We start from the raw sequence: 25957 nt of genomic DNA, 5'->3' as shown, positions 1-25957 counted from the left end.
CTCCCCCATAGTCCCTGGATAATGCGGGTGCTCAGCCTGCGTAGAGGCCTGACCAAAAGTCTCTCAAAAATCCAATGTATAGAAAAAAGGAAAAGTGTCACTCCAGCAATCCAACACAAAACAAAAGTGTGCTTTAGTCACCCAACCATGGTGTAAATATCAGTTTCCCAACTATTGAGCCTCCAGCTGTTGCAAAACTTCAACTCCCAGGCCAAAGGCTGTCCGGGCATGCTGGGAGTTGTAGTTGTATAGTTGTATACATACATTCACAACCCCTCCCTCCCCCCCCCACCCCCATGCATGTAGGGCGTTGATTAAGCACTTGCCTCACTCCCCCACATGACCTCCCAGACGGGCAATGCACACAGGAAAGAAGACGTCCCCAGCATGCAGCATCTGCTCAGAATTTTTTCTTGCTTAAAGGACTAGATATCTTTATTTCTTCGCCTTATGGGAGCTACATCACAGTCGGTAATCCCCAACCTGTTGTAGAACTACAACTCCCAGCATTCCCTGACAGCCTGCAGTGCTCTATCTTTTTAAAAGACTGACATACTGCATCAGAGATCCCCAACCTGTTACTATCCAGCTGTGGTAAAACTACAACTTCCAACATGCTCTTAAGGCTGAAAGCTGTCAGGGCATGATGGGAGTTGTAGTTTTGCAACAGCTTGACAGATGTCAGTTGGAGGGTAAATATAAGGCAATAGGGTTTTCAAAAAACACCACGCCTTAGGCTAGGAACAAATGCAATTTTTGTTAAAAAAAAAAAACACAAAAAACTGGCTCCTCAGTTATGTGGTGTCCCGGTACTGGACTCGGTACCGTAACTTTGGTTGTAAGTCCCCATAGTCAGAGTTCCTCATGCTGATAGGGCTCTCTTGGTGGGATAACCCCTAGTCGCCTCATAGCGTTCTTAAAATTGTATATATTTAATAGATTATAATGTAGTGTAAGTAATCTACAGGACCTTAGGTCACGTGATCAATGATATTTGTGTTATATTTGAGGTTAAGGACCTTCGGGTCATGTGATTAGGTCACGTGTTATATCCACAATCCTTTGTACTAGGACTGACAGGTTTGGGAACCAATAAGCTTTGAACCTGCCCCTTCAGATATAAGGGCGCTGTATCAAATGATCTCTCTTTCATCTGGGATATGACAGCGAGCGGAGCTCTGTGCGAATAGGTGTGCGCACACAAGTGAACGGGACTGTGCTTATGTTACTGTGTGTAAGAAGTGCGCCCGAAAAGTAAGGGGGGAGGCGAAAATGTATTTGCTGAAGAGAATGTGAAAAGTACGTAGAGAAGCCATGCTACGATCCTCTGGGCCATTCAGTACTGCAGGGGTTAATCTTCTACCAGAAAAGCGTGCCAAGAAAGCCCGTGCTGCACCACAACCCGCCCCTGAGCGTGGCTATCAAGTACACGTGTCGCAGCCAAAAGGGAACTTAAAGCAAATGCTGTTGTTTGCCGGGGGACCGGAAGTCGGGGCTGCACCGATGACGTCCTTCTGGTCGGCAGCCATTTTGGAGAAGCCCAAGATAAAAGGAGCACTGCAGAGTGACCTCTTCAGTCTGCACAAGGAAGAGGAGAGTACAGACATGGCGGAGAGCAGCATTCCACGTGGAGGGAGTCCAAAAGTGGTGTCGGAGCAGCAGAAAGTTGTTGCGGCCGCAGCACAGCTATTCCAGGATTTGGCCGACCGCCTGCAGCAGTTGTCGCTCAGCACTGAGGGGACTTGCGATCTACCTCCATTGCCTGATGATGACTGGCCGGCCATCCCGATAGGGGAGTCTCCAGGGACATCCAGTGCGGCATCACCGGTGAGATTGTCCCCTCACCACCGGACATGGGGATCCTGGGCCGAGATCCCGACGGAGGAGTCCTCCTTGAGTACCCCGGTGGAAGCGGCATTTTCCTCCTCCTCCTCCAGCCCAGAGCCAGAAGTACCCTTGTCCCAGCTAACCCTGCCAAGTGCACGATCGCGCTCACACCCTCTGCCTAAGTGGGTGTCCAGGGATGAATCGGAGCTGATTCAGTTCATGCATGAGACTCTTCTCCCTGACCCTGGGAAGCCACTTCCACCGATCCCCACAGCACAAAGAGAAAGGGCCCGCAGGGAGGCCGAAATGGCTCAACTCATGGAAAAGTTAAAGGCCCGACATATGGAACTCTATGGCCCTAAGTCCATCCACCTCTCTTATGAGGAAAGGGTCCGTCAGCAACAAGACACGAAGCAGCTGGAGGCCCTCTACATCCGGATGTGGGACTATCCCCAAGAAGGAGAGGTACCGTTGGAACGCGGCCGCGCCACGGTGGCCAAGTTTGATAAGTCCAGGGGATATGGTACCCTCTTAGATTGCAGGCACGGGGGTACCATCCTGGTGAACCGAAGGGCCGTCCAGAGGGACTATTTGCACAAGAAATACCACTCCCTAGAAGTGGGAGAAATTGTAGAGTATACTCCGGTCCAAAGTCCAAGGGGTGAGTGGGTTGCAGCGGTCACAAGACCCAAAAACCCCACACAGCTTCCATTCAAATATTTTCCCTTGGATGATTGGGAGGCAGATCCATTTGGACTGAGGCCGAAGAGGTCTGCCCCTACTGCCTCCACCATCAAGTCCTGCGACATAGAGTTCCTCCAGTGTCAACCAGATGCCTTCCTGCCCTCCAATGTGCCTAGGCCTACTCCTACCAGGGAGGTGAGGCCTAAACTGCGGGCACCAACCACTGTGCCACGGCCCACTCCCATCAAGGAGGTGGGGCCGAATCAACTGGCACCAACAAGTGTACCACTGGCCTCTTCAGCAGCGGCCATTAACTTTATGGTCAACCGTAAATCCCTCAGTATCTCAGTCTAGGCTCACCAACGTTGCCTGGGATAGGACCATCAACCCTGTCAGGGGGTCCTCCTCTCATCATGAACCTAAAAGAGGCAAGAGTGCAATCAGGAGCGGGTGGGTGTCAGGAGGGGTTTCAAGTGAGGCCTGCACTAATTTCTTTGGTTTAGCTTTTGTCTTCCACAGACTGTTGCCACATGTTTAAGCTGGTGCCTGGCAGGACTATGCCACAAGAGTTTTTGTTCACCATTGAAACCGTCAAGCTTGTACCTGGCCATTGGCCATGAGACTCCTGGGTTTTAGGAGATTTGTAAGTGTGTGCCCGGCTATTGGTGACAGCCGTGTCTACTGAACTCTTAGCACAGGTGGACTGCCGATCCTTGTGTGCCTGTTTACATGTACATACCTCTAAAGTAATATATTGTCTTTTTGTGTTGCCCATTTGCACTTGTGTCAGGTGAAATGCAATGCATCTGTAAATTTTTGTGCCTAAGTAAAATGGAAGGTAAAAGGTAAAGAAGATGTAAGTGGTTACTGCACAGGGACCACACTCTCTGTACACAGGAACAGAACTGTCTTATAGGTGTTGTAGTAGTTGTTACTAGGTAGCTCTCTCAGCTCCTCTGGGAGTAACATTTATGTCACCCCTCATTAGCACCTTACAGGAAACATTCCTTTAAGATACCAAGACTAATCTCATATAGTTTCATGTACACATAGTACACCTCATCATTCTACTAGTGTACCTACCTCATGCTGACTTATAGTATACATTAAACCAAATAAATATATCACACTTCTAAAACTCAGTAAAACGTTAGGGACTGTAACAAACCATTCTCCAGTTCCACACCACTGTTTGTACACTAACTTGTTCTTTTCTTTCCTACGTGTTCAGGATGCTTTTCCTGGCCAGAAGACACTCCTGTAAGCCTAAGTTAAAGAACGTATCCAGTAAGGTAACCCTATGTCAGTGTTATCTAGAGAGAGTTCTAGGGATAAAAGCGTGTAGCTCTAGTCAGGGCCGGCCTTAGGGGTGTGCGAGCTGTGCGGCCGCACAGGGCGCCATAGCAACAGGGGCGCCGGGCGGTCGACACAGCTCGCACCAAGTATATATAATTTGTATTGCCCTAGGCCCGGGATTTAGCCCTGCTTCGTGCAAGCAGCGCTAAATGCCGGTGTAATGAAGAAAACTGTGCCCTGTAGCGGAATGTGACCCTCCGCACAGGGACACAATTTTCTGCTGCAGCAGGTCGCTCCCTCTCATTACATTCCCACTACCCTCCCTCAACTGTGTCCCTATGCGGAGGGTCACATTCCGCTTCAGGGAACAGTTTTATTCATTACACAGGGAGGTTTCACTTACCCCGCCCTCCTCTGCATCTCCGGTTGGCTGGCGGCCCGAGTCTGAAGAGGGACGTCGCGCATGTGACGTACCTCCGCAGACCCGCACAGGACGTCAGTGACGTCACTCGTCAGGCCGCCAGAGAGAAGAGAAGCGCAGGTCAGGTAAGGTTGTCTATGTCTATGTGTATGTGTGCATGTGTGGTTGTCTGTGTGTGCGCATGTGTGGTTGTCTGTCTGTGTGTGCGCATGTGTGGTTGTCTGTCTTTGTGTGTGCATGTGTGGTTGTCTGTCTGTGTGTGTGTGTGTGTGTGTGTGCATGTGTGGTTGTCTGTGTGTGTGCATGTGTGCATGTGTGGTTGTCTGTGTGTGTGTGCGCATGTGTGGTTGTCTGTGTGTGTGTGTGCATGTGTGCATGTGTGGTTGTCTGTGTGTGTGTGCGCATGTGTGGTTGCTTGTGTGTGTGTGTGTGTGAGTTGGTGAAGGGAAAGGGGGGGGGGAAACAATGCTACCGAATTTGGGGAACCTGCTACTACCTAATGTGGGGAACCTGCTTCTTCCTAATGTGGGGCTATACTGCACCTAATGAGGGGAGCTATACTGTACCTAATGTGGGGAACTATACTGCACCTAATGTGGGGAACTATACTGCATCTAATGTGGGGAACTATACTGCACCTAATGTGGGGAGCTATACTGCACCTAATGTGGAGGGAACTATACTGCACCTAATGTGGGGAACTATACTGCACCTAATGTGGGGAGCTATACTGCATCTAATGTGGGGAGAACTATACTGCACCTAATGTGAGGAGCTGTACTGCACCTAATGTGGAGGGAACTATACTGCACCTAATGTGGGGAACTATACTGCACCTAATGTGGGGAGCTATACTGCATCTAATGTGGGGAGAACTATACTGCACCTAATGTGGGGAGCTATACTGCACCTAATGTGGGGAACTATACTGCACCTAACGTGGAGAACTATACTGCACCTAATGTGGGGTAACTATACTGCACCTAATGTGGGGAACTATACTGCACCTAATGTGGGGGACTATACTGCACCTAATGTGGGGGAACTATACTGCACCTAATGTGGGGGAACTATACTGCACCTGATGTGGGGGAACTATACTTCACCTAATGTGGGGAGCTATACTGCACCTAATGTGGAGAACTATACTGCACCTAATGTGGGGGAACTATACTGCACCTAATGTGGAGGAACTATACTGCACCTAATGTGGGGAACTATACTGCACCTAATGTGGGGGAACTATACTGCACCTGATGTGGGGGAACTATACTTCACCTAATGTGGGGAGCTATACTGCACCTAATGTGGAGAACTATACTGCACCTAATGTGGGGGAACTATACTGCACCTAATGTGGAGGAACTATACTGCACCTAATGTGGGGAACTATACTGCACCTAATGTGGGGAACTATACGGCACCTAATGTGGGGAACTATACGGCACCTAATGTGGGGAACTATATGGCACCTAATGTGGGGGAACTATACTGCACCTAATGTGGGAACTATATGGCACCTAATGTGGGGGAACTATACTGCACCTAATGTGGGGAACTATACCGCACCTAATGTGGGGGAACTATACTGCATCTGATTAAGGGGGACATGGGAATGATTAAATATTTTAAAAAATTATTTGTTACAAAGATTTTTTTCCTCTTTGTGTATGTTTATGGGGTAATGGGGGGGGGGGGCACCACAAGGTTAGCTCGCACAGGGCGCCTGAACACCTAAGGCCGGCCCTGGCCCTAGTAGCTAGGTATTGGTCAGACAGCCTCAGGCAAGCCAATACATCATCAGTGTACCAGTGGATACCAGCAGCGGTGCAGACGCCGGACAGGATCATCTTTCAGCTCTCTCACACTGGACACCAATGGAGACGAAGATCCCGGTTCGGGATCGAAACGCGTTGCCAATAAAGAAGTTTATCTCCATCCCCGGGTACCAGCGCCTTCTTGAGAGGAACTTATCCACGTATTTATCTCCATTGCTACTTACCGGACTGACGGACGTCACACCGGGTTATTCCTCGTGGCAGCGGTTTCCCTTGATTTTCTACACATAGACGCTACTGTAGGTGTTGTGCTCTGAGCGCAACACCTAGGGGTAAGAACCCATCTTTACGTTAACCCTCTATCATTGTCAAATGGTCCTCACTAGGGGCGCACCTCCTGTTGTTTTTTCTCGTTTATATATTAACCAATGGAGTTTGGGAACTGTTAAGTGGACCTGAGGAAGGCATCAGCAGATGCCGAAACGCGTTGTCCCAATACTTTCAATAAAAATTCGTTATCCTGCACCGCCTGAGTTTTCCTGTAATTTCACCACTTGAGCAGCGCCTCCACTGTACCGGCTTTTTTCCACATTATCTCCCTACATCATCAGTGTACGTAACAGGTAAACTAACGTGGTATAAATAAAATGTAAGTGAGATTTCTAATGTTACAATATATAAGAACCCTCAACTCAGTATACATACTTTTAATCGTTTTTGTCAGTCAAAAGGAAACAAAATATAGTCAATAGTGGTAAATACGCCTTGAAATGTATTTACTGTCTAATTCTAACCAGAGTGATATCATCCTGTTCGTGAATTCATGGATATCACAATCCTGTTCGTGAGTTCACTAGTACACCTTGTTTGTACATTTAAGTAATATAATAAAATTTTGTTGATATATAAAAAGAAAAAAATATATATATTCTATATTTGGCACTTGCAAGGACATTCTCATCATGCGCAAGGACTCTTTGTTATATGTTTTCTACAACCTGACTAAAAGGACATTATCATTATGCCCAGGACTGTTTTTGGACTCTCAGCACTTCGTCCCTCTGTCTAAGGGGACAATCGTCGAGGCCAACTCATCTTTAGTAAGGGGGTTTGTGGTGTCCCGGTACTGGACTCGGTCCCATACCTTTGGTTGTAAGTCCCCATAGTCAGAGTTCCTCATAGTGATATGGCTCTCCTGGTGGGATAACCCCTAGTCACCTCTTAGTGTTCTTAAAATTGTATATATTTAATATATTTCAATGTAGTGTAAGTAATGTACAGGACCTTAGGTCACATGATCAATGATATTTGTGTTATTTGAGATTAAGGTCCTTCGGGTCATGTGATTAGGTCACGTGTTATATCCACAATCCTTTGTACTAGGACTGACAGATTTGGGGAACCAATAAGCTTTGAACCTGCCCCTTCAAATATTAGGGCGCCATATCCAAGGATCGCTCTCTTTCCTCTGGGATATGACAGTGAGTGGAGCTCTGTGTAATTCTACAAGCAAATTAGGCCTGAAGCCTACCAATTTCAGCTGCATACTGAACCGTGAGTTTATCCAACTTCATCCTAAAATCCTATGTGACTACTGAACCTAAAACATACCCCTAAATTCAGTGGAACAGCGTAAAGCAAGGATTTAAAGCTTATTCCCTACAAGGTCCCAGCCAACCTGTGAGGAGCCTAAATTCCGGTCCTGTAAAGACATTTGTTGATTGCATCCTGCATAAAATCTGCAGTAAAGTTATTTCAAGTTCAATACAATTCCGGCTGTGGACAATCCTTTATTCCTCCCTATCGTTCCTGGGACGGGTGGCGGTAGGATATATATATACATTGAGGAAACCCGCACCCTGGCGTCACGACAATTAAGGGTTAAATCCTATACCCAGCAACACTACCCTGCAAAACCCTTCCCAAGTCACCACAGTTACTTCCAAGACACAATCTTTGTGGCATTTTTTTTTCCCAAAAACAATGGGGAAGATTAATCAAAACCTATACAGAAAAAAATTGGAGCAGTTTCCCATAGCAACCAATCAGATTGCTTCTTTCATTTAAAAATAAGGCCTCTGAAAAATTTAAGAAGTGAAAACAAAACAAAAAAAAAACAATACTCTCAGTAACCCATGATTTATGATCTTAAAAACGCCATGAAGGGATAATAAATAAACACAATGGGGGTCTGGTGTTTCATATTTTCCTATTGACTCCCGGCTAACATGCTTGCAGCTAGCATGGCGTTTTTCTAAAACAATTCCGTCATGCCAGGGGAGAGCTATGAAAACCTGTCCAAAGAAAGTTGCTGAATAGCCCATAGCAACCAATCTTATCGCTTCTTTTTGAAAAGGCCTCTGAAAAATTAAAGAAGCGATCTGATTGAATGCTATGGGCAACTCAGCAACTTTTTCTCTGGACAATTATTGATAAATCTCCCCCACCATTACCAATTTCATTATTACCACATGACTGGATAAACTTGGTATTAGAAAAAATGACCTAGCATCAGGCGCTCGGGGATCCAAGGAGATCTCACAACCAGGTCATGGAGGTGGATAGGAATTCAAGCTTTATTAATATACAACAACGCGTTTCGGGGTTAGCATACCCCTTCTTCAGATTGACAGATTTGTCTAATCTGTCAATCTGAAGAAGGGGTATGCTAACCCCGAAACGCGTTGTTGTATATTAATAAAGCTTGAATTCCTATCCACCTCCATGACCTGGTTGTGAGATCTCCTTGGATCCCCGAGCGCCTGATGCTAGGTCATTTTTTCTAATACCAAGTTCACCAACAGGATCTCCTTTTTGGATCCATCCTGAAGACCTGTAGGCTTGCACGGATTCCTTCATTACCTCAGATTGAGGTTATATGCGTATTATTATACGCTCCAGGTGAGCGGCCATTCATTAGACCCCTTACGTATCCCCACTTTACGTGGGTCTTTGAAATTTTTAGGGTAATGCACTAGGCGCCTCCTTGGGCCTTCTCTTTTTTATTTGTTTACATGACTGGATAACACCACCATACTGACATTAAATAAAAACACCACCATACTGATAAGAAATAAAAACACCATCATACTGATACGAAATAAAAACAACATCATACTGATATGGCAGCCACAGGACCGAAGCAAAAGACCATTGTCTAAACAGTGGTCTTCTGCTTCTCCATACCTCCGGTAAACAGCTCGACAAGGTGAAAAGCAGGATAGGTTTGCTATGGGGATTTGTTCCTACTCTGGACAGTTCCTGACATAGACAGAGGTGTCAGCAGAGAGCACTGTGGTCAGACAGTAAAGATATTCAAAAAGAAATACAACTTCCAGTGGATCATGCAGCAGCTGATAAGTAATGGGAGGATTAAGATTTTATAATTTTAGTATTATATTTAGAAGTATTTTACAAATCTCTTCATCCCTCTGTGCACCAGTTGATTTAAAAAAAAAAAAAAATTTCCACCATTGTACCTCTTTTAGGGCTAGTGTACGTACCTAAAAGTTGATCTTTTGCAACCGTACAACCCCGAGCAAGTTCCCTGCATGAGTCACCAGAAAAGGATGGAACTGGCTGGGTGTCATACGGTTGCCTCAGCAACTGTACCACCCAGCACCAGCTACCTCTCTCCGCACTGAATTTTGCGGATCGCGCAGGAGAGCAGCTTCAGACACTTTAAAAATTTAAAAGAAAAAACTCATGTCATCCAGATTATGCTTTTTATTTTTCACAGACAGAAATAAAATAAATGAGTCGAACAAGTCAAAGAAAGGTTAAAAAAGGGGAACTTTCTTTTTTATTTATTAAAATGTTTGTGTAGGGGTTTTTGTAACCTCCCATCACTCACAAAGAGCGGACAGTAACACTCAGAACAGGAAAAACCTCCAGAGGGGAGGAAACCTGTAGGGAATCCATGGCTACTGTATTGCCCTTCCTCTGGGCATACTAAAGGAGGTTACCTCTAGAATTTGGGCAAATGTGTCTGTGTATGTGCGTGATTCCAGGGGCTGTGCCTTCATCCAACTTCTTACTGTAGGTCTGGGAATGCGACTCCACATTCTGGAAATACTACATATAATGTAGGAAAACAAAATAAAGATAATTTACATGTTTATTGTAGAAATGCACTAAAGACCTTTTGGACACAACAATGTTACACTCACCAGTCATGTGTATGAATCTGCATTCCCGGCTTCATACAGTGTCCAGCATTGGCCCCTCACTGATCCCCTAAATGAGATGGAGCAGTGTTATTTCTGCTCAGTGCTGCTCTCTGGTGGACAATGTTTATGACAAGTAATGAGCGGCATAGGCCATATTCGAATTTGCGATATTTCGCGGATATATGGACGACTATTCATCATATATTAGCGAAATTTGCATATTCATTATATTCGTTTTTTTTAATGTGCATATGCGAAAATGTATGCGCATATGCAAAAGTCGATGCGCATATGCGCATATTCGCGAATATTGAGCCCTCCGTTCTTTATAGGGAACCAGCAGATTTTCCTGGAAAAGCTAATGAGTTGCCCATAGCAACCAATCAGATCGCTTCTTTCATTTTTCACAAGTCCTCTGCTAAATGAAAGAAGCGATCTGATTGGTTGCTATGGGCAACTCATCAGCTTTTCCAGGAAAATCTGCCGCTTCTTTCATTTTTCACAAGGCCTCTGCAAAATGAAAGAAGCGATCTGATTGGCTACTATGGGCAACTGGACAACTTTTCCTTTGCACAGGTTTTGATAAATCTCCCCCTATGGGGGAGATTTATCAAAACCTGTCCAGAGGAAAAGTTTCTGAGTTGCCCATAGCAACCAATCAGATTGCTTCTTTCATTTTTCAAAAGGCCTCTGAAAAATGAACGGAGCAATCTGATTGGTTGCTATGGGCAACTCAGAAACTTTTCCTCTGGACAGGTTTTGATAAATCTCCCTCTAAATGTAATATTTATCAATACCTGTGCAGAGTAAAGGTTGCCCAGTTGCCCATAGCAACCAATCAGATTGCTTCTTTCATTTTTCAAAGGCCTTGTCAAAAATGAAAGAATCAATCTGATTGGTTGCTATGGGCATCTGCACCACTCTTCCTCTTCCCTGGTTATGATGAATCTCCCCCTATGTTCCTTAACCTCCCATTCATTTATTCATACCCAGCCTTACACATTACATCCAGTTTCAATTAACCCCAATACCCACATTTGGTACCCCATTAACCTAGTTCTCATGGTTCAAACACTCAGTTAATTGCCAATTGACCTAGTTCCCACGGTTCAAAGGCTCTCTTAATTACCAATTGACCTACATTTGTCAATCACAAGTAAAAAATGTTAAACCACAACACCGCACAGGTCTCCCATACACTGTACTGCCAAGTCCCTCCTGCTTATCTTACAGATTAACATACCGTGAGATCCCCATAGACCACAAGGGGCCTATTGGTTTCAAAGGGCAAAAAATCACAGAGTTAATGCACTAGCCCATTAGTTCCCTATACAATTAAAGAAGGGAGGGCTCAATATTCGCGAATATGAGCATATGCGAAGAGCAGAGAGGGATGATCAGTGATCACTGTGATGTGTACTGTGAAAAAAAAGCAAATATTCGTAATTGTGAATATATAGTGCTATATTCACAATATTCGCGAATTCACGAATATGTGATATTCGTGATTAAAATTCGGATTGCGAATATTCGCGAGCAACACTAGTTATGACATCACATGTGTGACACACTGTTACCTCCTGGGAGTTCTGTTTGGCCAGTGCTGCTCTCTGATTGGCTTAAATCCAAAATGCTTTTTAACATATTCTGCATGACTGTTACCTAAGGGATTTTTCTGTAAAGTTCATTAAAATGGCGCTTCTCTCTGTGAGGTGCTTTATATTTGCTTCTCCTCATCAGACACTCAGTATTTTAATGTAATTTTGTCAAGTGGCACAACAATAAATTATGGGACCTCCCAGCAAGACATACCAAGGGGGGCCCTAAGCTTCTCCCCCATAAGGTATGCAACACTCATACCAATATACAGGGCCGGCCTTAGGTGTTCAGGCACCCTGTGAGAGCTAACCTTGTGGCGCCCCCCCCCCCCCCTTATTACCCCCACAAACATATACAAAGAGGAAAAAATCTTTGTCACAAATATTTTCACCAGTCCCCCTTAACCCCTTAAGGACTCAGCCCATTTTGGCCTTAAGGACTCAGACAATTTTATTTTTACGTTTTCATTTTTTCCTCCTCGCCTTCTAAAAATCATAACTCTTTTATATTTTCATCCACAGACTAGTATGAGGGCTTGTTTTTTGCGCGACCAGTTGTCCTTTGTAATGACATCACTCATTATATCATAAAATGTATGGCGCAACCAAAAAACACTATTTTTGTGGGGAAATTAAAACGAAAAACGCAATTTTGATAATTTTGGAAGGTTTCGTTTTCACGCCGTACAATTTATGGTAAAAATGACATGTGTTCTTTATTCTGAGGGTCAATACGATTAAAATGATACCCATTATTATATACTTTTATATTATTGTTGCGCTTAAAAAAAATCACAAACTTTTTAACCAAATTAGTACGTTTATAATCCCTTTATTTTGATGACCTATAACTTTTTTATTTTTCCGTATAAGCGGCGGTATGGGGGCTCATTTTTTGCGCCATGATCTGTACTTTTTTTTGATACCACATTTGCATATAAAAAACTTTTAATACATTTTTTATAATTTTTTTTTTAATAAAATGTATTAAAAAAGTAGGAATTTTGGACTTTTAAAAATTTTTTTCGTTCACGCTGTTCACCGTACGGGATCATTAACATTCTATTTTAATAGTTCGGACATTTATGCACGCGGCGATACCAAATATGTCTATAAAAAAAGTTTTTTACGCTTTTTGGGGGTAAAATAGGAAAAAACGGACATTTTACTTTTTTATTGGGGGAGGGGATTTTTCACTTTTTTTTTACTTTTACTTTTACATTTTTTTACATTTTTTTTACACTTGAATAGTCCCCATAGGGGACTATTCATAGCAATACCATGACTGCTAATACTGATCTGTTCTATGTATAGGACATAGAACAGATCAGTATTATCGGTCATCTCCTGCTCTGGTCTGCTCGATCACAGACCAGAGCAGGAGACGCCGGGAGCCGCACGGAGGAAGGAGAGGGGACCTCCGTGCGGCGTTATGAATGATCGGATCCCCGCAGCAGCGCTGCGGGCGATCCGATCGTTCATTTAAATCGCGAACTGCCGCAGATGCCGGGATCTGTATTGATCCCGGCACCTGAGGGGTTAATGGCGGACGCCCGCGAGATCGCGGGCGTCGGCCATTGCCGGCGGGTCCCTGGCTGCGATCAGCAGCCGGGATCAGCCGCGCATGACACGGGCATCGCTCCAATGCCCGCGGTTATGCTTAGGACGTAAATGTACGTCCTGGTGCGTTAAGTACCACCTCACCAGGACGTACATTTACGTCCTGCGTCCTTAAGGGGTTAAGCAGACTCAGACCCACCCTTCACCAGTCCCAAGGGCGGACACAGACAACAGAGGGCCCCTGTGCAAAGAATATGCCTGCCCCCCCCCCCACCCAGGTAATATGTTTGCTAGGTAAGCAGGTAGTACGTTTGCAAGTAGTAAATTAGGTAAGTAGAACATTCTCTAAGTAGGTAGGCAAGTAGCAAGTTTGCAAATTATTTAGGCAGGTTGTAATTTCAGTTGGTAGGAAGGCAAGTAAAAGGTTTGCCGCTAGGTAGGTAGGTTACCGTATATACTCGAGTATAAGCTGACCCGAATATAAGCCGAGGCCCCTAATTTCCCCCCAAAATCCCAGGAAAAGTTATTGACTCGAGTATAAGCCTAGGGTGGGAAATACATCCTCCCCCCCTGTCATCATCCAGACCCCCGTCCTTAACACCCTCATCATCATCACCCTGTCATCATCACCCTGTCATCATCCCCCCTTCATCATCACCGCCTGTCATCATCCCCCCTTCATCATCCCACACCCCCCCTTCATCATCCCCTTGTCATCATCCCCACCCCCCTTCATCATCCCCTTCTCATCATCCTCTTGTCATCATCCTCTTGTCATCATCCCACACCCCCCCTTCATCATCCCCCTGTCATCATCCCACACATCCCCCTTCATCATCCCCTTGTCATAATCCCACCCCCCCTTCATCATCCCCTTGTCATCATCACCACATGTCATCATCATCACCGCTTGTCAATGTCTGATACAGTGGTCTTCAACCTGCGGACCTCCAGATGTTTCAAAACTACAACTCCCAGCAAGCCCGGGCAGCCATCGGCTGTCCGGGCTTGCTGGGAGTTGTAGTTTTGAAACCTCCGGAGGTCTGCAGGTTGAAGACCACTGCGGCCTTCGACATCATCCAGCCCCCTCTCACCCCCTTTAGTTCTGTACTCACCTCTAGTGTTGCTCACGAATATTCGCAATTCGAATATTATTTGCGAATATCGCATATTCGCGAATTCGCGAATTTTGCGAATATAGCGCTATGTATTCGTAATTACGAATATTCGTCGTTTTTTTTTTTTTTTTTTTTTCACAGTACACATCACAGTGATCACCCCTCTCTGCTTCCAGCTTGTGTGGTGTAAAGAAGGCTGTAATACAATTGTGTGAGACTGGCGCGCGAAAATTCGCATATGCGAAAAGTAGCATATGAGAATATTCGCATATGCGAATTTACGCGTATGTTAATTTTGTATATGCTAATATTCGCATGTGAATTTTCGCATACGCGAATTTACGCATATGCGAAAATAAAACGAGAATATAACGAATATGCGAATATTCGCGAATATATGACGAATATTCGTCCATATATTCGCGAATATTCGCGAATTCGAATATGGCCTATGCCGCTCAACACTACTCACCTCCGCTCGGCGCTGGTCCGGTGCTGCAGGACTGTCCGGTGGGGAGGTTGTCCGGTGGGATAGTGGTTCCGGACTGCCATCTTCATCGGGGGGGCCTCTTCTCCGCGCTTCGGGCCCGGAATAGAGGCGTTGCCTTGACGATGACGCAGAGGGACGTTGGTAATGAACGTACCTCTGCTACGCCGTCAAGGCAACGTGACTATTCCGGGCCCGAAGCGCTTAGAAGAGGCCTCCCCGATGAAGATGGCAGTCCGGAACCACTACCCCACCGGACAGTCCTGCAGCACCAGACCAGCGCCGAGCGGAGATGAGTACAGAACTAAAGGGGGTGAGAGGGGCTGGATGATGTCGAAGGCCGCAGTGGTCTTCAACCTGTGGACCTCGAGAGGTTTCAAAACCACAACTCCCAGCAAGCCCGGACAGCCGACAGGGCTTGCTGGGAGTTGTAGTTTTGAAACCTCTGGAGGTCCGCAGGTTGAAGACCACTGAGAGCGGAGAATTCACTCGAGTATAAGCCGAGGGGGGTGTTTTCAGCACGAAAAATCGTGCTGAAAAACTCGGCTTATACTCGAGTATATACGGTATACGTTTGTTAGGTAGGCAGGAAAAGCATTTGCTAGGTAGGTAATATATTTGGTTGGTAGGTGGGTGGCCACGTTAAATTTGGTAGGTAGGCCCTTAGTCCGGTGTTTTCCAAACAGGCTTTGGCTGTTTGGGCATGCTGGGAGTTGTAGTTTTGCAACAGCTGGAGGCACTCAGGTTGGGAAACACTGGACTAAGGGCCCAACTACCCACCAAAATGCCACCTTCTGCTGCAAAACTCTAACTTCCAGCTTAAGACTGTCCGAGCATGCTGGGAGTTGTAGTTTTGCAACAGATGGAGAGACAATGTTTCGAAAACACTGCCGTAGTTAGTGTTTCCCAACCTGGGGGCCTCCAGCTGTTGCAAAACTACAACTCCCAGCATGCCCGGACAGTCTTAAGCTGGGAGTTTTTCAACAGCTGGAGGCACCCAGGTTGGAAAAAAATGGACTAAGGGCTTACCTACCGAACCTGAGTGTCTCCAACTGTTGCAGAACTATAACTCCCAGCATGCCAGGACAGCTAAAGACTGTCAGGGGAATGCTGGGAGTTGTAGTTTTGCAACAGCTGGAAGTCCCGAGGTTGGAAAATACTGACTAAGGCAGTGTTTTCAAAACAGTGTCTCTCCAGGTGGTCCAAAACTACAACTCCCAGCATTCCCGGACAGTCTCTAGCTGTCAAGGCATGCTGGAAGTTATAGTTTTGCAACAGCTGGAGGCACACTTATTTGTAAACACTGGTGTAACACTGGAGGCACACTGATTTGTAAAACTGGTGCTGAAACAATGATAACACTGAGCGCACCGTGATTCACTGACCTGCAGGAAAAGCAGAAGGCGGCGAACAGAGAACGGGACACCAATATTGGAGCAACGGGGGAGCATAGAAAGTTGAGTTAGTTTCTTTTGAAATAATTTTCATCGCTGGCACAGTGGATAAAACTAAAATAAAATACTAAAAAGCCAGCAAGTAGAAGTAAAACATCCGTCTTTATTCAGGGTTTTTCCTTAAAAGCCTTCACGGTTGCAGACAAACCGTGAACATATCAAAAATATGAAATATTGCACAAACAGAGGGGGGTCCCAAGCATGGCTGACGCGTTTCTGATCTATCGATCCTTACTCATAGCCTGTAGATCCTCAAATGAGGCACCCCTATATACTCCAGGGCATTTTCCCCATTCCCACAGGAAGGGGAGGGAAAGGTCCACATCACATGTGCGCGTGATTAAAACAAGAACATGGGACCAAACACAGATAAATTATTCGGAGACATATCAGTAATGTAATATTAAATCTGTTTTGCTATTCAAATGCAATTCAAAATGCAATTCAAAAGATAAATCCACATGATTTCCCTATTGTGGAGGGATCGAATATGGTCGCCTCCCCTTTTATTTAGGTTCACCTTCTCAATGCCTGAGAACCTGAGGGAAGTGGTGTCTGAATTATGACATATTAGAAAATGTTTAGATACGTTAGAAATGTTCGAGCTTAAAGGGCCAGCAGCATGTCTAATGTGCTCTTGCATGCGTTTTTTAAGGGACCTTTTGGTGGAACCCACATATGTTAAGTGACATTGTGTGCACATGATATTATATAAAACAAAAGTGCTATCACAGTTTATAAAGTTGTGAATGACATGGCATTTGCCATCCCCCGTACCTTCTATTTTCTGGCATTTTTCGGCAAAGGGACATACCACACACTGCGATTTACCGCACTTGTGGAAGCCCTTGGTGCTAATCCACTGGGTGGTAACACTAGCCGTGTCCACCATACTGGGAACAAGGAGATTGGATAGAGTAGGTGCCCGCCTCGCTGCAAATCTCACACCTGACTTTATAATCTCCCCTACCGTGGGATCTGTTGATAGCAAAGGTAAGTGTTTAATTACAATGCGTTTGATGTCATTAAATTCTGGACTGTACGTGGTGACAAATGTCGGACAATCTTGTGATTCAGTTGGTTGCTTACTTGTAAAAAGGGATTTTCGATCCATAGGATCCACTCTCGACCGAGCTTTTTTCAAGAGCCATCCAGGGTAACCTCGAGCCGCCAGGCGTGTGCATGCTGCATCAGCTTCCCTGCGGTACATCTCGGTGGAAGAACTGTTCCGCTTAATTCGTATAAGTTCACCTACTGGTATGGCTCTTACCGTTTGTTTGGAATGGCATGAATTCGCCCTTCGGATGGTATTGCCTGATATCTTTTTTCTGTAAGGATCAACCTCAATTTTATTTGTATCAGGGTTGCCACGTAATATGACATCCAAAAAGGGGGTTTCACTTTTACACCATGTGTGGGTAAACATAAGATTGAACCGATTATTATTGATATATGTCATGAATGCATCAACGGTCAGATGGTCAGACGACCAAATGATGACCACATCGTCTACATACCTCCCATACCATGCGAGGCATGTGAAAAATGGATTGGTGTCAGAAAAACTGCTCCTCTCACCAAAAAACAAAAAGCTTAGCCCGAGCTGGTGATGACTTTGCTCCCATTGAAGCACCCGTGCGCTGCAAATAAAAATTGTTACCAAACATAAAATAATTGTGTTTTAACACAAAATCTACCACCTCAATAATGTAATGTCTCAAATCCACAGAATATTTAGAAAATCTCATCAGTATATCCGAGATACCTGATAATGCCAGGTTTTGCGGAATACTGGAATAGAGCGATTCAATGTCGCAAGTAAGCCACGACAGAGAATCTCTCCATGTGAATTCATCCATGATTTTTAGCAAGTGCTTAGTGTCCTTGATATAACTTGCGATTTGCATAACCAGAGGTTGCAGTACTGAGTCCAACCACTCACATAGGTGCTCGTTAAGGGATCCGATCCCCACCACGATCGGACGCATCGGCGGCGGGAATCGGTCCTTATGCAGCTTGGATAGCGAGGGGAAGATAGGAATAATTGGAGCAGGCACGAAAATATAATCCACTTCTTTTTGGGTCAAAATAGATCTGGCTTTCCCCTCTTCCAACAGAGTCAACAGTTCTTTTTTAAAAGGTTCAGTGGGATCCCCACAAAGTTTAAGGTAAGTTTTATCATCAGATAGTAGATTTTCATTTAAATTGATTTACAGTCCCGTGTCCATGCATACTACCGAGCGGCCTTTATCGGCGGATCGGATCATCAAATTTTAGTTTTTCCTTAATTTCTTTATGGCAACAGCCTCCTTTTTATTCAAATTAGGTCGAGTTGTATTGGACACTACTTTTGATTGTAGATTAACCAAATCTTTCATGATAAGGTCCTGGAACCAATCAAAAAAAGGTCGTTCTGGTCTGTATGGGGTAAAAATTTTGGTTTTTAGTGGAGAAGGTATGTGCAGTATTCACTTCATCACAAATTGATATCCCACTATTTTCAAGGAGACAGAGATCTCTAAAAGCAATTTGTTCTGCTACCGTATGCATTAGTGGTAAATCAGGGTTTATAGAAAGTTGAGGTGGGTCCGATGGTTCATCAGCATTTTCCACAAAAAAATGTTTCTTAACTGTTAAAGTTCTCACAAATTTATTTATATCCAAAATTGTCCGATAAACATCAAAATGATGTGTAGGAGAGAAACCCAGTCCTTTCCACAGGACCGAGGTTTCTTCATCTGTAATGATTTGTGCAGAAATGTTAATGACTTGAAAATCCTCTTTTATTACTTTTTCCGTTTGTCCTTGTTACGCTCCGAAGCTCTTCTTCCTATGTTTTCTGCCACCGCGCCTTCCTCGTTTTTTGATTGTCTTCTTGCATTGCGATTCTTGTGAGTGTTCACATATTGCGGTTCTGAGTCCCCGCTAGTGTCCATGGTATCTGAACAATCTGAATTTTCAGTAAACTCCTGGTCAGAAGAACTAAATTCACATGGAGCGATTCTCTGTCGTGGCTTACTTGCGACATTGAATCGCTCTATTCCAGTATTCCGAAAAACCTGGCATTATCAGCTATCTCGGATATACTAATGAGATTTTCTAAATATTCTGTGGATTTGAAACATTACATTATTGAGGTGGTAGATTTTGTGTTAAAACACAATTATTTTATGTTTGGTAACAATTTTTATTTGCAGTGCACGGGTGCTTCAATGGGAGCAAAGTCATCACCAGCTCGGGCTAAGCTTTTTGTTTTTTGGTGGGAGGAGCAGTTTATTTTTTCTGACACCAATCCATTTTCCACATGCCTCGCATGGTATGGGAGGTATGTAGACGATGTGGTCATCATTTGGTCGTCCGACCATCTGACCATTGATGCATTCATGACATATATCAATAATAATCGGTTCAATCTTAAAGGGGTATTCCAGGCAAAAACTTTTTTATATATATCAACTGGCTCCAGAAAGTTAAACAGATTTGTAAATTACTTCTATTAAAAAATCTTAACCCTTTCAGTACTTATGAGCTTCTGAAGTTAAGGTTGTTATTTTCTGTCTAAGTGCTCTCTGATGACACCTGTCTCGGGAAACGCCCAGTTTAGAAGAGGTTTGCTATGGAGATTTCCTTCTAAACTGGGCGTTGCCCGAGACAGGTGTCATCAGAGAGGACTTAGACAGAAAAAAAAACCTTAACTTCAGAAGGTCATAAGTACTGAAAGGATTAAGATTTTTTAATAGAAGTAATTTACAAATCTGTTTAACTTTCTGGAGCCAGTTGATATATAAAAAAAAGTTTTGGCCTGGAATACCCCTTTAAGTCCCAGGATGCCCTTGGTCCTAGTGGGGTTAAAAGGTCAAAAGATTAAAATATATAAACTAAGAAGACACTGTGAAGTATGGGGATATACTCGGCAGGCCTTGAGAAATATTTTTCTAAAAGATGTTTTATGTACTTGATGTATTTCTAGGTGTATATTAATATATATATATATATATATATATATATATATATATATATATATATATATATGTCAAAGAAGAAAGCAGCACTCCTAAAGCGTGAGTAGGTGCCTCCAGCTAGGATCCGGGTACAGGATTCTGCATATGTAGTTCCGAGGAAAATGCTGTGGCACTCAAGGTATTGTGAAAAAATGAAAACTATTTATTCATCCCAAATGTGCAAAGAGCAACGTTTCGATGGTCTCACACCATCATTATCAAGTGGCTTGATAATGATGGTGTGAGACCATTGAAACGTTGCTCTTTGCACATTTGGGATGAATAAATAGTTTTCATTTTTTCACAATACCTTGAGTGCCACAGCATTTTCCTCGGAACTACGTATGCAGAATCCTGGACACGGACCCTAGCTGGAGGCACCTACTCACGCTTGGAACTATATATATATACTGTATATATATATATATATATATATATATATATATGTATATATATATATATATATATATATATATACACACACGCACAAATCAAAAAATATGTTGCAGTCTCTTGTAATACCTTTTTTATTGGACTAACAGAATTTTGTAGAGACAAGCTTTCAGGATTCCTCCCTTTATCAAGTCCAATAGTCAAGGACTAATGATCAAAGGACTTTATAAATTATCAGGGAGGAATCCCGAAAGTTTGTCTCTACAAAATTCTGTTAGTTCAATAAAAAAGGTATTACAATCTGCATCACTGGACTAATATGGCTACTCACATTTACTATACAGATATACACATACCTGAAGATGGTTTAGAACCTTGTGATGTCACACATGCTTGTGATGATGTCACCGTAAGCTGTACAAGGAGGTGCGCGCCGGCTGCAGTCTCTTCAGTGTGTTTTGCATTCACAACCTGTGGTGCAAAGTGTTTCTTAGAGAGTTTCTATTTGCGATAGAGAATTCAAGATTTTGACCATTCCTTGTCTGAAGAGAGAACCACAAGGTAAGTCTCAGCCTCTTCTATTCATACATACACAGGGCTTTTTGTTTGACAGGTTTTTATTATTGCTGTTGCTTTTTTTTTTTTAGCAAAAAAAAACAAGAAATTAATTTCCAAAAGAAATAACAAAAGTTATATTTCTCATAGCATTGTGACAATACTTGGCTTAGGCATTAAACATAATAAAACGCACAGATAGTATCATGACCAGAGCTTTTTCTTGCAAAACTGCTAAAATGCAATTATGCCCAAAAAAGCCCCCAAGAAAAAGAGTCCTAATTCATGAAGTTCTAAAAGATATAAGTCTATGAGAAAGATTTGGTGGAGTGGTAAAAGAATGACAGAAAGATTAGGGCAGAAATATAATAGTATATAATAGAATTCTGTGTGTACTAACAATAGAAATACTTCGTGTACTCCGAAAGGGAACATTTTCAAATCAACTAGTGGCAGAAAGTCATATAGGGGACGGATAGATCCCAATGAGGTGGGGTAGGTTCATTATTAGTAAATGTATATAGCAGGATAGCCCAATTGTATCTACAGTATGAAGTTCACATGGCCCAGTGACCATACAGGCAAGCCCTTATAATCCACCATTACTGGGACAGATTCAGGGTTATCAGATATTACTGTGACCGGAGAGGTTCAGGTTTATCAGATATTACTAGGACCGGACAAGTTCAGGTTTATCAGATATTACTAGGACCGGACAGGTTCAGGTTTATCAGATATTACTAGGACCGGACAGGTTCAGGGTTATCAGATATTACTAGGACCGGACAGGTTCAGGGTTATCAGATATTACTAGGACCGGACAGGTTTAGGGTTATCAGATATTACTAGGACCGGACAGATTCAGGGTTATCAGATATTACTAGGACCGGACAGGTTCAGGGTTATCAGATATTACTAGGACAGGTTCAGGGTTATCAGATATTACTAGGACCGGACAGAATCAGGGTTGTCAGATATTATTAGGACCGGACAGGTTCAGGGTTATCAGATATTACTAGGACCGGACAGGTTCAGGGTTATCAGATATTACTAGGACCGGTTAGGTTCAGGGTTATCAGATATTACTAGGACCGGACAGGTTCAGGGTTATCAGATATTACTAGGACCGGACAGGTTCAGGGTTATCAGATATTACTAGGACCGGACAGGTTCAGAGTTATCAGACATTGGTAACCTCAGGGAAGACGTCTCCATATAAAACACTTATAGAGAAGCGTCTTCTTCTGAGGCTGCGATAGTCTTAGTGTTATCTTGTGGTTCTGTGCTGGACATTTCTGCTCTGTATGAAGGATCTATTGTATAATGACAGGAATGATGACATGTTGTCTAATGTGTTCACTTATCTCTCTCTCTCTAGTGTTTTCAGGCTCTGACCTGTGACCATGGCCTCTCCACAAGACCCATTGCTGAAGGAGGAGGAAGAAGCAATGGAGGACCATAGTGATATGGATGTAGAAAAGGGCGATATCCCTGAGAGGCAGAACCTGCCATCTCTAAGCGTGATGTCCACCGCACGTTCCATCATCACCGTAGTGATCCTCGCCTTTGTTAATTTGCTCATCTATGCAAATCGTTCCAGCGTGGCGGGGGTGCTGCCTTATATACAGAAAGCATATGACACCAATGCTAGTCTGTCCGGCTTATTGAATACATTGTTCATTGGAAGCTACGTGCTGGTCGCACCAATTGCCGGATATTTGGGCGACCACTGTAATAAGAAATATACTGTTTGCGCAGGAGTCATCGTTTGGCTGAGCATGACACTTACCCTGTCATTCATCCCTGACGGGTACTTCCTGCTCTTCCTGCTGACGAGTGGACTGGTTGGAGCCGGAGAGGCGACTTTCTGCACCATCGCCCCCTCCATCATTGCAGACCTTTTTACAAGTGACCAGCGGACCCGCATGCTGAACGTGTTTTACTCCGTCATACCTGTAGGCTGCGGACTAGGCTACATCATCGGGCCCAAAGTGACTGATGCAGCAAGGGGCGATTGGCACTGGGCATTTCGGGTTACCCCTGGCCTGGGCCTCATAGCTGTGGCTTTGATGATTTTGGTCACAAAGGAGCTTCCAAGAACGACTACAAACGGGAAGAAGAACAACAAATCCCAGAAGTTTGCCAAATGGGCAACAGATCTGAAAAAACTATTTAAAAATCGAAGCTTCATGTTAACCACCATGGGATCGACGGCTGTATCCTTCATAGTGGGAGCCATAGGTGTATGGGGTCCGTCATACCTGACCCACGCACGAACACTCCTACAAGAGAAGGACCCTTGCCGTGCTGAACCGTGTGACTATCACGACATCCTAATATTTGGTGTGGTTACAGTCGTTTCCGGCATTCTGGGAGTTGTAGCAGGGACGGAGATAAGCAAAAGATATCGCAAATCCAACCCACGGGCGGACCCGCTTGTGTGTGGATGCGCGATGATGCTCTCCGCCCCTTTTCTTCTGTTGGCATTGACTTTTGGCAACATCAGCCTCGTTGCCACCAACATCTTCATCTTCATCGGAGAGACGCTTCTGTCAGTAAATTTCACCCTCATATCTGACATTATACTAAAAGTAGTAACTCCGTGGAGGAGATCTTCAGCCCTGGCCGTGCAGATGACAATCTATCACCTCCTAGGTGACGCCGGCAGCCCGTACCTCATCGGCCTGATATCTGACACCTACGAACGAGGATATGCCAAATCCCCTCTTCTGAAATACCGCAGCCTGGAGTATGCCCTCATGACCTGCACCATAATGGCAGTCATCGGAGGGGCCTTCTTCATGGCCACGGCCCTATATATAGAGAGGGACGAAAAAGAAGCAGAGATGGAATCAGAACCTCCGTCATCTTCCTCCTCCTCACTGCTTCCTGCCGATGAGGACCGCGCTTCAGACTGAGGAAAAGTCATTGCTTGCCTTTATCTCGTTTACTTCATTAAAAAAAAATTAAGAAAAAAATAACTGCATTTGTTCTATGTTCCACTTTACCCCTTATTCTCTACCCAGGGGCGGACACAGACAGCAGAGGGCCCTTGTGCCTGTGCCCCCCCCCCAAACATCAATTGTTCAGCACCCCCCCTCCATGTGTCACTTACTCAGGTGGACCCCCATATGTCACTTGCTGTATAAGTTTCTAATTATTTATTAAGGCCTCCCATATGCCGCAGCTCATTCAAGCCCCCCACATTAGGTAGCATAGATTCCCAACATTAGGTAGCATAGTTTCCCCACCTTAGGTAGCATAGTTTCCTCACATTAGGTAGTATAGTTTCCCCACATTAGGTAGCATAGATTCCCTACATTAGGTAGCAGTTTCCCCACATTAGGTAACATAGTTTCCCCACATTAGGTAGCATAGTTTGCCCACATTAGGTAGCATAGCTTCCCCACATTAGGTAGCATACTTTCCCCACATTAGTTAGCATAGTTTCCCCACATTAGGTAGCACAGATTCCCCACATTAGGTAACATAGTTTCCCCACATTAGGTAGCATAGATTCCTCACATTAGGTAGCCATAGCCCCCCCAAACAAACAGACAGACACAGACACGCACAGAGAAACACTTACCTGCCCTGCACAGCGCTTCTCCTCTCCGGCAGCGGCCTGACGAGTGACGTCACTGACGTCCTCCTGAGCGGGTCTGCAGAAGTACGTCACCTGTGCGACGTCCCTCGTCAGACCCCGGTCGGAGGCAGACTCACTGTCCAAAGTGCCCGCTGCGCTATTATACCCCGCAGCTGCTTTAGAACAGTGAGCAGCGGCGGCGCCAACCCTACCATGAACCTACTAGGCACAAAAAAAAAGGGGGCAGCAAAATGTCACCCCTGAAAAGTGCCACCTGGGACTTATGGTCCCACCGGGTCCCATGGTAGGGCCGACCAGAGGCGGCTCTAGACTTTGTGAGGCCTTAGGCGAAACTTGAACATGAGGCCCTGCTTTATTTTCTGCTGAAATTACATGGTGGTCCGGCTGTGAGATGGTTATACTGTGAAATCACTGTGTATTATCCCTGTAGTGTGACATCACTGTGTATTATCTCTGTACTGTTCCATCACTCTGTGTATTATCCCTGTATTGTGACTAGTGTTGCTCGTGAATATTCGCAAAACAAATTTTATTTGCGAATATCGCATATTCGCGAATTCGCGAATATTCGCGAATATAGCACTATATATTCGTAATTACGAATATTCTTTTTTTTTTTTTTTTTTTTTTTTTTACAGTACACATAACAGTGATCATCCCTCTCTGCTTCCAGCTTGTGTGGTGTAAAGAAGGCTCTAATACTACTGTGTGAAACTGGTGTGCGAATTTTCGCATATGCGAACATTTGCATATGCTAATTTTCGCATATGCGAATTTTTGTGTATTATCCCTGTACTGTGACATCACTGTGTATTATCTCTGTACTGTGACATCACTGTGTATTATCCCTGTACTGTTACATCACTCTGTATATTATCCCTGTACTGTGACATCACTCTGTATATTATGCCTGTACTGTGACATCACTGTGCATTATTCCTGTACTGTGACATCACTGTGTATTATTCCTATACTGTGACATCACTGTGTATTATTCCTGTACTGTGAC

General features: G+C 44.2%; 1 protein-coding gene across 1 annotated transcript; it reads left to right on the top strand.

Moving 5' to 3' along the window:
• The first annotated feature begins 21209 nt into the window (after positions 1-21209).
• LOC130267309 (protein spinster homolog 1-like) lies at positions 21210-24311 on the top strand. Its single transcript, XM_056516845.1, has 2 exons — positions 21210-21347; positions 22720-24311. The coding sequence occupies exon 2, from the start codon at positions 22745-22747 to the stop codon at positions 24257-24259; it is 1515 nt and encodes a 504-aa protein (XP_056372820.1). The 5' UTR covers positions 21210-21347; positions 22720-22744; the 3' UTR covers positions 24260-24311.
• Positions 24312-25957: the final 1646 nt, after the last annotated feature.

Source organism: Hyla sarda, chromosome 4, assembly GCF_029499605.1.
Source record: "Hyla sarda isolate aHylSar1 chromosome 4, aHylSar1.hap1, whole genome shotgun sequence".
NCBI classification, from domain to species: domain Eukaryota; kingdom Metazoa; phylum Chordata; class Amphibia; order Anura; family Hylidae; genus Hyla; species Hyla sarda.
This window is presented reverse-complemented; position numbering and strand designations above follow the sequence as displayed.